Below are 15846 nucleotides of genomic sequence, written 5' to 3' on the forward strand. Positions count from 1 at the left end.
TTGCATTCAAACCCTCCTTCCCTTCTCTAAAGCAGGGCAAAGTCTGCAGTGAGCAGTCTGATGGAGTCCCTGCCTCAGGTCCCAGGAGAGTCCCTGGGCAGGTCATTCTCCAGCCTGCTCAAGAATGCGCTGCCCCTGTTAGGCAGAGTAGCAGGGCCTCCTATGGCTGCAGAGACACAACCCGAATTGTCCAAGGCAGAGATTTTCAGGGGAGGGCTGGTGGAGGTGGGGAAGCAGTGGAAGGGCTCCTTTGAGGGGATGAGACCAATTGAGAAGCAGCTTCTCCACTCACTAACTGGTGTAAATCTGGAATAACTCCACTCACTTCAACTGAGCTGGTGTAGGTTTACCCCAGTGTAATGGAGATCCAGATCGGGATCCTTTCCCTGCTGATCTGGACGAGAGTCGAACTGGTGGGAAGTGGAAGACTCCATGTCCCATTGTGTGGTCCTGGACCCTCCCCACCGCTGAGGGGACACTTAGGCTGACCTGGTCAATAACAGCCTCTGACTTTGGGTGCCTGAATTGAGACTCCATGCATCTAATTTCCAGAGGTGCTGAATGCCTGCAGCCCCCACTAACACTTGCAGGAGAGGTGGGTGCTCAGCACCTCTGGATATCAGGCCCATGACACCTCAAAACCACCGCCCATCTTTGGAAACATCACCAGGCCTTGCCCCAGCCAGCACAGGCCAGAATCCCTCCCTCCTGACCAAGATGCCCCTGGCCAGGTCAAAGCTCTGCCCGGGGCGGGAGCAGGCCAGGTACCCACACCCTATGGGCAGGACGGAGATTGCAGCCCAGGCAGTTCCTGTGCCAAGATTCCTAGAGTCGCTCTCCTCCCGCAGTGTTCCTGTCTTTCTTTGGCCTGGCCAGCATCGGGCTGAGCTGCCTGGTGGCGCTGTTCCTGTACCACGTGGTGTTCGGGGTCCAGTACCTGGGCATCCTCAATGGCGTGGCTGCCTTTGTCATCGTGGGGATCGGTAAGTCTTTCCTAGCCTCTTTCCTTTGCTCCACTCCTCACCCACACCAGCCTGCAGCACGGGCTGCCCTGGCCTCCCTGGGCGACAGGTGGCAGGAGGCGCAGGCTTGACAGTGAGCTTAGACTTTGGTGGACCAGGTCCCCAGCTGCTGTGAGTTTGTTTAGCCGCACTGACTTCAGCAGAGCTGTGATGCCTTACGTGCCCACTGAGGATCTGGCCCCAGGCATCTCTCCCCAGTGTGAGCAGCATTTCTGCCCCCCTCTATTGCCCCCCTCAGGTGTCGATGACGTCTTTGTCTTCATAAACACCTACCGCCAAGCCACCCACCTGAAGGACCTGCAGCTGCGCATGATCCACACCATCCAGACGGCAGGAAAGGCCACCTTCTTCACCTCCTTGACCACGGCCGCGGCCTACGCCGCCAACATCTTCTCGCAGGTGCGCCAGGGCTTTGCAGCAGCCCCCCCTGAGGTCACAGCTGCCTGCTAGAAGGCATCACCCCTGGCCTTTCAGCAGTTCCCCTGCCATCGTCATGGGCCTGCTCTGGAGGGAGACTCCCTTGAGCTCTCAGGCTCATGTAGATGCTCCTTGTGTGCTCTCCCCGCTTGAGACTGATTCACTCCAGGCCAGCTCTGTTGCCCTGGGCCTGTGGCTATCCTGGGGCTTTGAGCTGTACAGCTTTGCAGGGAGCTGGAGCTCAGCTGATGTGCTGGGACTCCTGTTCCCAAGGCTTGTGGCACATGCAATGTGCTGGACCTGGGAGGCAAATGGGGCATGTTGTTAACGTTGTCATCTGCTCCTGGCTCTCCTGGTCTGGCTCTTCCAGCTGGGAAGGGAGACTCAGTGGGAAGCAGAACTGGCATGTCTAAGGGTCACAGGGTCCCTCCACAAACAGATCGGGAACTTTTCCCTCCCAGACTCTGGTCCCATCTGCCAAATGGGGGAGCTCTGGGGCCTGAACTGTAGCGGGAGGAATCCCAGCATATTCCACCCCAGGTTTTCCTTCCACTTCGTGCACACCGGTGCTGCTGTCCCTGCCAGCGCTGTGCTCACCAAGCACAAGGAGGGAATTGAATTGGGTCTTCCCCTGAGCCACAGGGGAGAGCTGTGCCTCCCTCTCCTGCATGTGCACAGGGCCAGATACATGGGAGAGCTTCCCTGGCCTGTTAGCAATGCAATAGGCCCCTGCCCCATGAACACCCCGACTGCCTGGACAGCGTCTGCAATGCCAAACGATCAAGTGCCACCCATCGGCTGCGCCCCAGGCTGGTGCCAGCTGAGCAGTCAGCTTTCACCAGGGGCAGCTGGCTCCATGGCCTTTGGGCAGCATGAAGTGGCCAGTGTTCCCGCCCCCAGGCTCCTCTTGGGTTCACTTCCCTCCATTATGTTACCTTAGTAGGGCCTCTTGCTGGAAGGTCTCAGGGATCCACCTCCTCTGTCCTAGCTGAGAGTTCTCTCTGCAGATCCCGGCCGTGCACGACTTTGGTCTCTTCATGTCACTGATTGTGTCCTGCTGCTGGGTGGCCGTGCTGTTCACCATGCCAGCTGCCCTTGGAATATGGACCCTCTACGTGTCTCCACTGGAAAGCTCCTGTCAGACCAGGTGAGAGCCCTCGCGGGGCTGTTCGATCAGCGGCAGGGTGTGGGCTCTTCCTGTCTCCCCCACAGCAGCCTGCCTGTGCCAGGCAAGGAAATCACAGCCTGGGCATTGATTTCAGGGAGCAGCTGGTCGCCTGGGTCGTCCTAGCCATGGGTTAGTGCATCCACATGATGCATCCAGACATAGGGCACCTTGCGGCTGTAGTTCTACCGCTGTATTTTGGGAATTTGGAAACACCTATTGCGCAGTGCTCAGCCCTGTTGCGAGGCAGTGCATTGTGGGCCCGAGTTCAGAACTGGCTGTCTCAAAGCAGCTGCAGCCTCTTCAGGCTTCCTCTCCAGACCTGAGCTACAGGTGTTGCAACCAATGCATCGAAAGTGCCGTTGCATGTGGGCACCAGGCCCTGTCCAGCACTGTGAGTGCCATGCATCCCAGCCAGTCGTGTGCCTCTCCTCTAGCAACACCCTTCGCCCCACACGCCTCCAGCCTCCTGGGCAGTGGAGGTGGCACACTCTGACCTGAGAACTCTGCTGCCAGCAGGATTCAGCCCTTACGGGAGGGGAGGTTTATTCTCTACCTTCGGGATCAGGCCAGGAATCAAGGGCTGGATTTGGATGATGTTTCTGCTGGTGTATCCAGTAGATAGACCCAGAGTGGCTGCTGCAGAATGACTCCAGATTTATAATCAGAGGAGCCAGGTTCCCTGCTGGCATCAGTGGGTGCAGCCCCATTGACTTCCATGGAGTTTGCCTCACTTACACCTGCAGAGAACTTGTCCCAGGATCTAATCTGCAGACTGAGGCATGCAGGCCCTGCAGAGGGACAGCCCAGCCCTTGGGGACACGGGGATGCAGATTTGTATCTGTAAGTCTGTGCGCCTTCCCCTTCCCCCCTCGGGTGTGGCACAGCAACTGGCCGGGTTTAATTCCTTAGCTGGGTGATGAAGAGCAGAAGCACTTGGGGAACCCCTGCCCCACATCTAGCCCAAACTCTGATGATTTGCTAGCAGCAGCCGAGCTCCTGATACCCCCCGGCGCATTAGCAGTGGAAATGGCTGGCGTGGTGTTGGCAGTGGAGGGCCTAGCAGGTCACTGGAACAGTCACTCTCCTCTCAGAAAGGAGACCAGGCAGCAGCTGTTCACAGGGTACGTAGCCCAGAGCTGCTGACTTTGGCTGCCTTCCTCCCCATCCAGCTGCAGTCAGAAGTGTGGGAGGACGAGCACCTTGCCCATTGCTGATGACCTGTTACTTGCCTCCGAGGATGCTGCCAGTCCAGGCCAGGGGCCGCTCTCGTACCTCGATGATGACATCCCACTGCTCAGCGTGGAGGAGGAGCCAGGTAGGTGTTCAGAATCCAGGGACAAGGAGCCTCCCCTGAGGGAGTGGCAGTCCTGGGTTCTCCTCCTGGCTCTGCCACTGGCCTGCCAGGTGACCACTGGCTGCTCTGTGCCTTGGTTTCCCCATGTGTGAACTGGAGCTAATGATCCTTTGCTACCTCCCAGGATGCTGTGAATCTGAATTTGCTGATGCCTGTGGGTCCTTGGCTGGATGTCACTTGAGGCATGATGTTATTATTCCTCAGGAGTCCAATTGGGATCCAGTTTTGGCCAGAATAACTAACTACCCTATGAAGGGACCCAGGAAACATCTGGCTAGAGCACCTGGGCAGTACAATCTTCTCTCATGCAAGGCAATATTCAATTAAAATCCAATTCCTCTCTGTAGTCTTTAATGTAACATTGGGTGAGCACGTGTGAGTAAAGGTACTTTGTTATTCTTCAGTGCCTGGTGCCTGAGGCCTCGGAGCACTTCACATACATAGGTAGTTGAGCCTCACAGCCACTCAGGAGGCAGGTCATTACAATTATTCCTTCTTTCTAGGTGGGGAAACTGAGGCATGGTGCAGGGCAGTGACTTGCATGAGCTCAGAACTGGGAAGAGAACTCACGAGTCCTGGTGGCACTGCTGTGCCTTAATGACCAGACGGTCTGATTAGCCCTGGCTGGAGAGAAGGGTATCTTACTGGGAAAAGCCTCTCATCCTTGGATTTTTAAAGCTGACTGTTAGCGCTGCCTGGTTGAAACTGCAGCCCCGAGCTCTGGAGAGTCCCCATCAGACACAGACCCTCGGGGATAGCAGCAGGCTTGGCCTGGTGACCAGGGAGATGGGAGGTACAATGCAGCTGTCTCCTTAGGACAGGTTTAACCCTCCTCCACCTGCGAATCTTCCCCCTTTCACGCTGCCCCGTGCTGGTGAATTCACCAGTCCCAGAACAAACAGAGGTCAGGCTGCTCTTAACATGCTGCTGGGCTCCCGCTGCAAGGGCCGAGCCTCCTCAATATGCCAGAGCTGCACAGGATGGTTATTTATGGAAATAGTTCTTCCTCCACGTTTCTGGACCATACTATACAGAAAGACAATTTCCTGTAGGGCCCCTTAGGCCCTGGGCAACTTGTGAATGAGGCAAGGATGTGACTCTGCACGGAGGCCCCATGTGGTGTGCTGGGGCTGCCAGAAGGCACCTGGTGCCCTCTGCAACCCCACTGGAGAAAGCTCCATCTTGCCACTTGCAGATGAGAGGCTGATGCTTCGTGGCACAGAGGCAGCATGTGGCTGTCTGGATGAAAATTGGATGCTGCCATTCTCCTGCCATGTTAAAGAGACTGGAGTGTCTGCTGCCTCAGAAAAGCCCTGGGGGTGGCACCCTGGGGTGTGAGGGTACAGGGGGGACCAGGTTGTATTGGGGAAAGAGGGGTGGAGGGATCACCGTTTCCTTGTAAAGGTGCTAGGGATTGTGATGGGGTTCCTACTGAACCCCAACATTCTGCGTCACAGATTGCTTTGCTTTCTATAGGGCTGGATGCTGCCAAGCGCTGAGTGACCCACACCCAGCACAGGCAGTGGGAACAGAGGGTGTCGGTACTTTTGCAGGATGGGGACTCATTTCCTACTTGGTTGTTTGTGGCCATGGGTTTCATTGGGGGTGATTCCGTAACAGGGAGACACAGAGGTTGATAAGTTCCCTACTACACAGGACATGCCAGGTCAGATCCTGCCTGGATTCATGCGTGCTGTATTGATGGCAGAGTTCAGACCAAAGTGGGGGAAAGAACCAGCCTAAAGCATAGGATTGGGACTCAGGGCAGCTGGGGTCTGTTTCCTGTTTTGCCTCTGGTTTAAATGTGTGATCTTGGGTAAGTTGCATACCCTCTTTGTGCCTCAGTTTCCCAATCTGAAAAAAGAGGATAATGGTGCTTCCCTGTCTCATGAGGGTGCTGCAAGACTCAATTGAAATGGTGTTAAAGGGCTTGGAGATCCTATAGACCTGCTGAGTTATTTATTCCCATTTAAGAAGTCACCCAAACCTTCACCCAGGGGCTACACTGATGCCAAATATATTAGGAGGTTTGAAAGAAAGTGGAATGTAACATTTTTCCCCTCTTTCTTGGTTCCGACCGGTAGTAACCGTGGAAATGCTAAACCCCAAGAGAGACAGGGTGTTATCAGGGCATCCTAAACCAGAACAGAAATCCTCTAGCCCTGCTCTGCAGTCTCCAGAGGTTTGGATACTTCAGATCAGCAGCCCAGCCTTTGCAGGGGGTTTCTCCAACCCAAGTGTCTCAGAGGGCTGCTGCTTGCTCTCCTTAGCAGTGTGCTACGTGCCCAAGTGAATAGGGCACTAGACAAGGACTTAGGAAAAGGGCTTCGTTTCCTGCCATTGACCCGGCGCATGTCCTTGGGCAGCAACTTCACCTCCCTGCACCTCTGTGCCCCCCACACCCTCCGTCAGCTTCCCTTGTAAGAGTTTGTGCAGCGCCTATAGCGGCTACCACAGTAGAGATGAGAGCAGCAGGTAGCGGCTTGCTGGGCACATACGTCTATTCGTAAGAGGAGCTTTATCACTGCCTTGCTCGGCTCTGGCTCCTGCTCCAGCCTGGCCAGTGGGTTTGATGCACTGAAGGGCGCAGGGCTCAGTGAAATTTGAAGTGGCCCCTGACTGCTCTGGGCTCCAGGAGAACTTGCCTTTCTCACTCTCCTTGGTTCTTTGCTCTGTGCCCCTGCGAGGGGCTTGGGGCCGAGCCAAGCTCTGAGCCTGCCTTTGGTCTCTTTCTTCCCTAGTGGCTCTGGAAATGGGGGATGTGCCCTTGGTGTCGGCGCTGCCGGAGAACTTGCAGCTTCCGGCCGAGAAGGTCAGGAAGGGTCACTTGATCGCCCATCTGCAGGAGCTCCTCCAGCACTGGGCGCTGTGGTCTGCGGGGAAGAGCAGATGGGTGATTGTGGGTAAGGATGGCCAGAGGGACACCCTTCCTTAGGGTGCCTTATTGTCAGCACTCCCAGAATTCCTTAGCCTTAACGGTGAGGAGAGGCCTCGTCCCTCTGACAGGCACATGGGACATAGATCTCCCCTCCTCCTGCTCTCCCAGGGGAATGACACTGGCCTGAGATCCCACTCTGTCTCTGCCACCTTCACAGCTCTGTGTACAGCAGATAACTCTGCCCTTTCCCCGCTAGCACAGCACTCCCCCTGGGCTTTGCCAGCCACCTTACATTTAGGGAAGACCTGGTGCTGCCATGTTCTGAATGGCATTAGGCTCACTCTCTGCAGCTGGGCATCCAGCACCCGTCGCTTCCCTGCTAGCCTGGGGAATCCCACGGCACCCTGCTCCCCCGGGTGCTGCTATATGGCCAGCCCCTGGGGAGACCGTGTGGATGAGAGCTCTGTGTGTGCAGAGTCCCACATGCTGGCCGCGCCTCTCGTTGCAGGGCTCTTTGTCATGGTCCTGATCCTATCCATATTCTTCGCTAGCCGCCTCCGCCCAGCTAGCCGCGCTCCTCTCCTGTTCCGGCCCGACACCAACATCCAGGTGCTCCTGGACCTCAAGTACAACCTGAGTGCCGAGGGCATCTCCTGCGTCACCTGCTCAGGTGAGAGTTCCTAAGGGTCGGATGGGGGCAGCCCTTCACTGCTTCTGCAGGGCAGGGATGGGGTGAATAGCCGCAGGGCATCAGCGCTCCCCTTGGAAACCCTGTCTCCTGTTCGGGGCGGCTCCAGGCACCAGCACGCCAAGCGCGTGCCTGGGGCGGCAAGCCAGGGGGGACGCTTTGCTGGTCGCTGCGAGGGCGGCAGGCAGGTTGCCTTTGGCGGCTTGCCTGCGGAGGGTCCGCTGGTCCCGCGGCTTCGGCGGACCTCCTGTAGGTGTGCCGCGGAATCCGCGGGACCAGAGACCTCCCTCAGGCAAGCCGCCAAAGGCAGCCTGCCGGCCGTGCTTGGGATGGCAAAATACCTAGAGCCGACTCTGCTCCTATCAATGCCAACGTCTCTTGCTTTCTTCTGAGTCCCCCTTTGCTGCCCTCTCTCCCCTTTCCCTCTGCACTGCTGGCTTCCCTGGCCCGCTAGACGTGCCCAGGGACTTGGGGAGGGAGAGAGATTCCTGTCGTGTCGGACCCCTTTTCCCCATGCTCTCCGGTGCTCTCAGCTCAGAGGCATGGGAAGGAGAAACCCAGGGATTAGGGAGCAAATGTTCCTTTTCTGCCATGGTGATCAGTGTTAGCCCCATGCTTGTGAGCAAGAACCGCCCCTTTCTGGACAGCTGGGGTTGCTGGTGGGATTTGTCACTGTGGTGTCTGTGTCTATTGGCTGGCTGCAGGCAAAGGCCTGTGCTCTGAACTTTTGTCTCTAAGCAGGCTGTGCAGGGTGGGGGTGGCAGCCTGCCAGCCCTGGGGACTGGAGGAGGGAAAGCAGAAATGCAAGCGCTCAGCACAGTCTGTCTCTGGGAGCTCATGGCCCTTCCCCTCCACAGTGAGAAATGGCCACACCAGCCAGGATCTGGCTGGGGGCAACTCCAGGGGAACTCCCCTCCCACTGACTCCAGGGCAGCGCTGCTGCTGCTGGAACTGAGATGGAGACGTTAGCCCTGTGCAGAGCCCCGGGGGGAGTGATATTGAGGTTAAGTTTAACCCTCTCTTTGTTTCCATCTATGCTGCTGTGACAGCTGGTCTCCTCCTCCCGCACCCCTCTAAGGGAACTTTGCCCGGACAGCTGAACATTGCGCTGTTCTACCTGTGCTGGGCGTGGGGCCAAGGTGCTGGAGGTCCTGGGGTGTGACCAGCCCAGGAGGGGGAGCGCTGGGTGTGGGGCCAAGGTGCTGGAGGTCCCAGGGTGTGACCGACCCAGAAGGGGGGAGCGCTGAGCATGGGGCCGAGGTGCTGGAGGTCCCGGGGTGTGACCAGCCCTGGAGGGGGGAGCACTGGGCATGGGGCCGAGGTGCTGGAGGTCCCGGGGTGTGACCGGCCCAGGAGAGGGGAGCGCTGGGCGCTGGCCGAAGTGATGGAGGTCCCTCTGTTACTGGCACACCGAGCTCTGGCAATGCCATTCTCCTTTTCCTCCCTGACTAACCTTACGGGACAGGTTTGTTTCAGGAAAAGCCCCACAATCTGCAGAGCAATATCCGAACCTCCTTGGAGAAGAAGAAATGGGGCTCGGGGCCCCCTTGGGTGAGCAGAGGGGGCACGGCTGATGCTGTGCAGCAGGGTGAGTGCACAAGGGGACTGGCCGTCGCTCATTCTGTCCTGTCACCGATTTCCGGCCGGGCCCGAGATCCTGTCTGGGAAGGGACATAACAAAGGTGGGCTCTGAACAGACAGAAAAGGGACGTAGCTTCAGATGCCTGCCTACCCAAGCCCTGATTTGATGCTGGGCGTCATATGGTTCAGGGAGTGACAAGCCACTGAGAACATTCTCCTTCCTCCTGCCCCAAAATAGTCGTTGCTCCTGGAACTTCAACTTGTCAGAGCTGCACAGCAGACAGGCACTTGGGAAGAGCAGCTTAACAGAGTGGCAGTGTGGTCTAGTGGTCTGAGCATGGGACCGGGAGCCAGGAACAGCCGAGTCCTAGTCCCTGCTCTGCTACTGACTTGCTGCTGGGCTTTGGGAAGTCATTAAACCTGTTAGTTTCTTCAGCCTGCACCCCAGGGGGTCAGATCTGGAGCTTCATAGCCCCAACGGGGTCAGTGGGGATCCATAGCGTGAGCCAGCTCAGGATCTGGCCCTGTGTTCATAGAGCATGTTGGAAATGGCGCCATCCTGTGGAGAGGCAGAGAGTTTTGTTTGGCGAGCGCTGGGGAGAGGATAGACCGGACGCCCTCTGCGTTCGCTCTCCTGGTTTGTAGCGTTAGCCAACCGATAAATGTCTTTCACCACCGCCCAGCTGACTGTGGTGTGTTTTTCTAGATCCCCAGGGGACTGTGTATGTCTCCAAGTCCAAAGGCCAGGGCAGGCCAACCATCTACAGGTTCTCCCTCAACGCCAGCGTTCCTGCCTCGTGGCAGATGGTGTCCCCGGGAGATGGGGAAGTTCCCTCGTTCCAGGTGAGTTAAGTGTGTGCATTAGACTCTTTTACGGCACGCTTGCATTGCAGAGCCTCCTGCTCTGCAGGAAGCCAGCAGGAGCTCAGAAATGGCATCAACAGGGCACTGCTGTGAGGAAGCTCGCACAGCTGGCTTCCCAGTTGGCACGGACAAGAACACTGCTTGTGTCCTACCCGGTGCTGCTGGGATGCCAGGTGTCGATACTGGGCTGCTGTTGTGCCACCGTTCATCCCAGAGCCACTGCTGGAGAGCAGGCGGGAGGCGGCGAGGGATAAGAACTGGCCTGGGTTCCTCAGCTGAACTGACCTGTGGGAGGTTTCTGAGCCATTCTGGAGTCCCACGGGCTGAATTCTCGCTTTGTCCGTCTGTCCATGTGCAGGCAGGGCAGCCGAACAGCTCAATCGCAGCCTAAGGGGCTGAGCCAGGCCTGCACAAGGACCCTGATGGCTGTCCCCCCTTGGCACGTGATTTGCAGCAGGGCTGAGCAACCACAGCTCCAGCCGCAGTCTAGGGGGGCTCAGCTCCTCTGACAGCCAGGCTCTAGCTGGATCCAGCTCCCCACACTCGGGGAGGAGGCAGAAGCATGGGAGGGCCAGGTCTGGGTGGCAATGGCTTAGCTCCTCCCTGCAGAATCTTTTCTCTCTGGCCCTGTGAGGGCTCAGGGTAAAGCAGGGGTGGGGGGTGCGTGATGCTAACGTGTCTTTGACCTTTGCCTGCTCTGCGGCACTGTGCGGTTAAGTGTCTGTTTTCGTTAATCTATTGCTTAGGTGTATAGAGTTCCTTTCGGTAACTTCACCAAGAAGCTGACAGCTTGTGTGTCCACAGTAGGGCTGCTTCAGCAGATGAGCCCCCGGAAATGGATGATGACCACCTTATCCTGCAATGCCAAGAGAGGCTGGAAGTTCGACTTCAGTTTCTACGTCGCGGCCAAGGAGCAGCAGCGAACGCGGTAACCATCCCAAGCGGATTCGGAACCATAAATGCTCAGCAGCCAGGGAGTGGCGCTGCCTCGTGGTCAGTGCAAGGAGCAGGGAAATCAGGATGCCCAGGTCTCTCCTCAGCTCTGCCACAGACTCGCTGTGTGACCTTGGGCAAGAGGCTTTGTTTCTCTGAGCCTCGCTTTCCTCATCTGCAAAATGAGTCTAATTCTGCTACGTATTGTGCACTGTTGCCCTCTTCTGGGTAGAATTGGAATTACTCAGCTATGCACCATAGCCCCTTCTGGCTCATGGAGAGTCTAGCCTGTGTGTTTGGAACAGTAGGTTCTGAGTTCGGCATGTGTCCGTGGCACCCTGCCCAGGGAGCCCTGTGAAGTCATGAGTTTGTTGCTATACTCTCATAGATTCATAAACTTAAGGTCAGAAGGGACCATTACTGTCATCTCTCACCTTTGCAAAGGCCATCGGTGTCCCAGGGTGGGAGGTTCTGTCCAGGAGCGTGGGATCATCAATGCTGCTAGTGTAATGAATGGATGGTTTTAGTGGTTTTCTTATGTGATAGAAAGAAATCCCTCTCTTCGCTATGTGTGGCTGTGGGCAGTGCAGATACCCCGCTCCTGTGGGCACAAACTCATGACATCTTTTCACTGCTTCTCCAGAGCTTCCTTCCCTCCTCTGCTCCCTTCTTCCCTCTCCTCCCCCCGGCGCGGTTTCCATTGCCAAGCCCCTAAACCTGCTTCCTAAGGGCCCAGCCGCACTGGGCTGTTTTGTGCTGGCATCTCGCGCCCACCTTGCTGTGCTGGGTGCTCCGTCATGCCCTCTGTTTGCCCTGCAGGAAGCTGTATTTCGCCCAGTCGCACAAGCCCCCTTACCATGGCCGAGTGTGCATAGCACCCCCTGGCTGTCTTCTCAGCTCTAGCCCGGACGGACCCAACAAAGGCTTCCTTTATGTGCCCAGCGAGAAGGGTAAGCTGGGGAGGGCTGCAGGGGGCACGTGGCCACGGCTGCACTGGAAGGGCTGGCCAGGTGGAGTGTTGGCTCAGTTCCTCACTTTCTCGGCTTGTAACCCTCCCCTCTTTATTTGACAGCGTCCCCCAAGGCGAAGCTCTCGGCCACCTCGGGCTTTAACCCATGTGGGAATGCCGGCTGTGGGAAGCCGGCAGTGCGGCCACTGGTGGACACGGGGGCCATGGTGTTTGTGGTGTTCGGCATCCGCGGGGTGAATCACACCCGACACCCGGATAACCACGTCATCGGAGACATGGTACACGTGCTTTCCTGCATGCGGGCCTGGCAAGCCCTGGGGTGGCTGATGCAGGAGTACTTCCCTGAGTTAGATTGTGCTAATGCCTGCCTCCCCGAATTCTCGTGCACACCCTTGACGCTCCAGCAATCTCTCCCCACCCCTGACCGGCTAAAATAGCAGAGGCAGCAGTGCTGCGATGAGGCACTTAATAAAGCGCGTTCGTTGTTTGCAAGCTTACTACAGATGGAAATAATTTGAACCAGGGGATCCTAATTTACAACTCTCCAGAGCCCAGGATCTAACCACTTACGTTTGAGACCCTCTGGGGTTTGTTGTGGATCGTAGAGGGGGACCCAAATCAGACTCAGAGTGGAAACTTGGCTGAAAGCTTGACTATGGAGCAAGAGCCATTGCTGCATAATTATTGTCTGGCCTGCGGTGAGATATTAGATTAAATAAATACGAGACAGTTGCTCTAGGGAAAGTCAGATTGTCCATGTGCAGCCTAGTTCCCAAATCTGCTAGCTGGACACACGGATGCTGCTTCCCCAACAAACACCCGCTTACCTCCGTTTCCAGGCAACTGCAGACACTTCCCATAGTGCAATGCCACTCTGGAATGCAGCCAGGGGACAGAGCTCCAGGTCCCACAAGGAGCTATCTGGGCTGCTCCTACAGGAGGGGTAGGGGGTCCGTCTGCTTATTCAGCGTCCGATCAGCCATGCTGTGAATGCCCTTGTGGTCACTTGCCCACACTCCCGTCGTCTAGCCTGGGCGTTTGATTGTCTAGGGCCTGCTCTGCCCTGGGTTTGTACCAGTCTAATGAGGAGTTAAATCAGTCCAAACCCTGGTGTGGATGCAGTTATATCAGTATAACGTGCCTCTTCCTTGCAGGAATAAATGATAGAGCTGTAAGCACCGTCACACCAGCAGGGGGTGTGCCACTCTAACGCTACTGGGCTAGTTAAAGGGGCGCTCTGTTGGGGTATAAATGGGGCTTGTATCTCGCATGTAGAAAAGCCCTTGGGGTGTAGCTGTAACACCTCCGGAGCTCTGGTTGGATCACCAGACTTGTCTGGGTGCTGCTGGGAGCTGGGCAGGGTTATGGGTACAGGGGCACCCCAGGCTAACCTGCTGAGCAACCCACGTTGCCTCTTCATGCCTCTGCTCCTGGTGTCCAAGCCAGGACTCCGGCTCCCGGAATTAGGATGCCAGGTGTTCTCTATGCCCAAAGCTGGGGCTCTGGACCACGTGCCCAGCTGGGGGGGTGGAGAACGTGTGGTCAGTCATATGCGCGGGTCCTGCCCCCTCACTGGGTGCTGGGCGCGTGCCTCACGTGTCTGGCTCTCGCTATTGTCTCCTTGTGAAAGGGCAGCGTTATCTATGATGACAGCTTTGACCTCTTCAAAGAGATTGGCAACCTGTGCCTCATCTGCAAGGCCATTGCCGGCAATGCTGAACTGGTGAAGCCAGGAGGGGCCCAGTGCCTGCCCTCAGGTATGTAGGACGAAGGCCACCTGGCCTGATCCTGGGGACAGGTCTCTGTGTACAGGCCGAGCCTGCGCTGTGGGTGGGCTTGGTCAGAGCCGTACTAATTGCCCCATCCTGTCCTATTCTCCATCTCCCTGCAGATCTTAACTGAAATCATAATTCCCGAGTCTCCTGCCACCTGCTCCCAGGGGCTGTGACCCTTGGCTCCGTTGCTCTGTCTTGTGCTTTGGGGAGTAGTTAAATAATAGACACTGGGCCCAGTGGAGTTGCTCTCCTACTCATGCTGCTAACCTTTTGCTGTGCTCGTAGCTGGGTTTGATCAAGACGTGGCCCTAGCCAGGCAAGCTGCAGAGGGGATCTTTCAGCTTCCTCCATCTCTATCTTTGTGGAGTATCAGAGGGGTAGCCGTGTTAGTCTTTTATCTTTGTGGACTCACTCCTAGAAGCTCCATCACGGAGCTTAGAGATGGAACAGATCATCCAGTCCTTTCCTGTCATGGTGACTCCATGATGTCAGTGGAGTTCCTCCACTTTACCCCAGTGCAAAGGAGAGCAGGATCTAGCCCACAGTTCCCACAGAGCAGAGACTCCGGATAGTGAACCAGTAACCCATTCTGGGTACATGGCACTGCTTTGTAATCACTCCCCCGGCATGTCGCATCCCAAGGAGGTGTCCCCCTGTGCAAGGATGGCCGGGAGCCCATGGTGGAGATGATGCAGCAAACTTCTGTGTTGGGTGTGGAGGGAGCTGCAAGTTACCCCGTATCGGGAGTAGCCCTGAGCCAGTTTTAGACGTGAGTAAGGAAGGGCACCCCAGTAACCTAGGGCAAGGCCAGCAGTGTTCTTGGAGCCGGCCACCCCTGCCTTCAAACAGCTGTCACTCACCCTGCCAGCAAAACTCTCCTGTTGATTTGGGGTGTCAGTGTTGTCTCCTGTCCTTGCAGCTTTGCAACCCAATGCGAAGTCTCTCTGCCCCAATGTAAATGCCACCGAGCATTCAGGAACTGCGCTTGGAGGGGGGGATCCCTGAAGGCAAGCCCCACCCTCTCACAGCTGGGGAAGGGAGGTGAAAAGCTAGCAAGGCAGATCCTAAGCTGGCACAACGCAGTGCCACTGCATTGACTCCAAGCAAGCTGTGTCGACCCACATCAGCTAAGGGCCTGGCCTAGAGAACATAGGGGGTCACTGGCCTACCACCCCATCCTGCTGGGAGACTAGCATCTCCTAAGAGGTACCAAATGCCCTCTGCTCCCTTCGAAGCCAGCAGGAGCTGAGGGCTCTCGACTCCTGGTAGGACAGGCCCGGTGGTGCCAAGAATCCAGATCTGTAGCCAGAGCAGAGCAGGTGACAGGAGAAGCAGCTGTTCATGAACAAGAACTGCAACTCTGTCTTCTCTACCCCTTCACTCCTGTGTGTCCCTCCTCCCTCTTCCCCCTCTCTCTCTCCAGGCTACAGCATCTCCTCCTTTCTGCAGATGCTGCACCCTGAGTGTAAGAACCTCCCTGAGCCGAACCTGCTCCCCGGGCAGCTCTCCCACGGGGCGGTGGGGGTGAAGGATGGCAAGGTGCAGTGGATCTCCATGGCTTTTGAATCGGTGAGGGCGCTTCCCTGTTCCTTCCCCTGCTACCAGCTCCCCCAGCACGTGACGCGGGGGTGCAGGAGGAAAGCAAGCAGCCGCGTTTAAGGGGCTGTCCCGATGGCATCATTGGCTTCCTCACCGATTCTCCCAGATGTTCGTGTATTAACCTGGCTCTCTCCAAGGCTCGGCTTTGCAGCACCAGCCCTGCTTTATCTGCAAGGATCATTTTGCACTTGCCAGTAGCTGTGCTTCCGCTGCAGGTGGGCGTTGACTGCTTGGGGGTGCAAATGACAGAGGCATCTTACTGCTACGATTCGCACCCACAAAATGGCCTGGACAAAGGGGGCCAAGGCTGACAGCAGGCTGCAGACCTGGCACATAGATCCCCGAGGTTTTTCTCAGCTGCCTGTGCTGTGGACTCCTCCTGGGAGCTGCAAACCCAGCTGCCTCTTCCCCAGCCCTAAAGAGCCTGCCCTGGTGGTTGTGATCACTGGTTTTGGCCCATCAGACGGGCTGGCTGGCACTGGCTTTGCGGCAGCCGGGGTACCATGCCCTGGGTTTGGTTGTCGGGTGTGCATGGAGAGGGCGTCCTGCAGACCAATACACCTGCTCCTCTTGCTGGGCTCCAGAGTAGGGCAGCTG

The 15846-nt window shown here is 56.9% G+C and overlaps 1 protein-coding gene across 2 annotated transcripts in view; it reads left to right on the plus strand.

Annotated features, from left to right (window-relative positions):
• Nucleotides 1-15846, plus strand: part of DISP3 (dispatched RND transporter family member 3) — a 58667-nt gene that overhangs the window by 32191 nt on the left and 10630 nt on the right. For both annotated transcript variants that reach the window (XM_050931878.1, XM_050931879.1), the window contains exons 5-17: nucleotides 849-983; nucleotides 1261-1421; nucleotides 2447-2586; nucleotides 3777-3922; nucleotides 6703-6864; nucleotides 7348-7509; nucleotides 8993-9115; nucleotides 9815-9951; nucleotides 10719-10900; nucleotides 11725-11855; nucleotides 11978-12153; nucleotides 13506-13632; nucleotides 15074-15219. In XM_050931878.1, coding sequence (XP_050787835.1) covers nucleotides 849-983; nucleotides 1261-1421; nucleotides 2447-2586; nucleotides 3777-3922; nucleotides 6703-6864; nucleotides 7348-7509; nucleotides 8993-9115; nucleotides 9815-9951; nucleotides 10719-10900; nucleotides 11725-11855; nucleotides 11978-12153; nucleotides 13506-13632; nucleotides 15074-15219 — 1928 coding nt within the window. The remainder of the gene's footprint in view (nucleotides 1-848; nucleotides 984-1260; nucleotides 1422-2446; nucleotides 2587-3776; nucleotides 3923-6702; nucleotides 6865-7347; nucleotides 7510-8992; nucleotides 9116-9814; nucleotides 9952-10718; nucleotides 10901-11724; nucleotides 11856-11977; nucleotides 12154-13505; nucleotides 13633-15073; nucleotides 15220-15846) is intronic.

The sequence above is a fragment of the Gopherus flavomarginatus genome, chromosome 21 (genome assembly GCF_025201925.1).
Source record: "Gopherus flavomarginatus isolate rGopFla2 chromosome 21, rGopFla2.mat.asm, whole genome shotgun sequence".
Classification (NCBI taxonomy): Eukaryota; Metazoa; Chordata; order Testudines; family Testudinidae; genus Gopherus; species Gopherus flavomarginatus.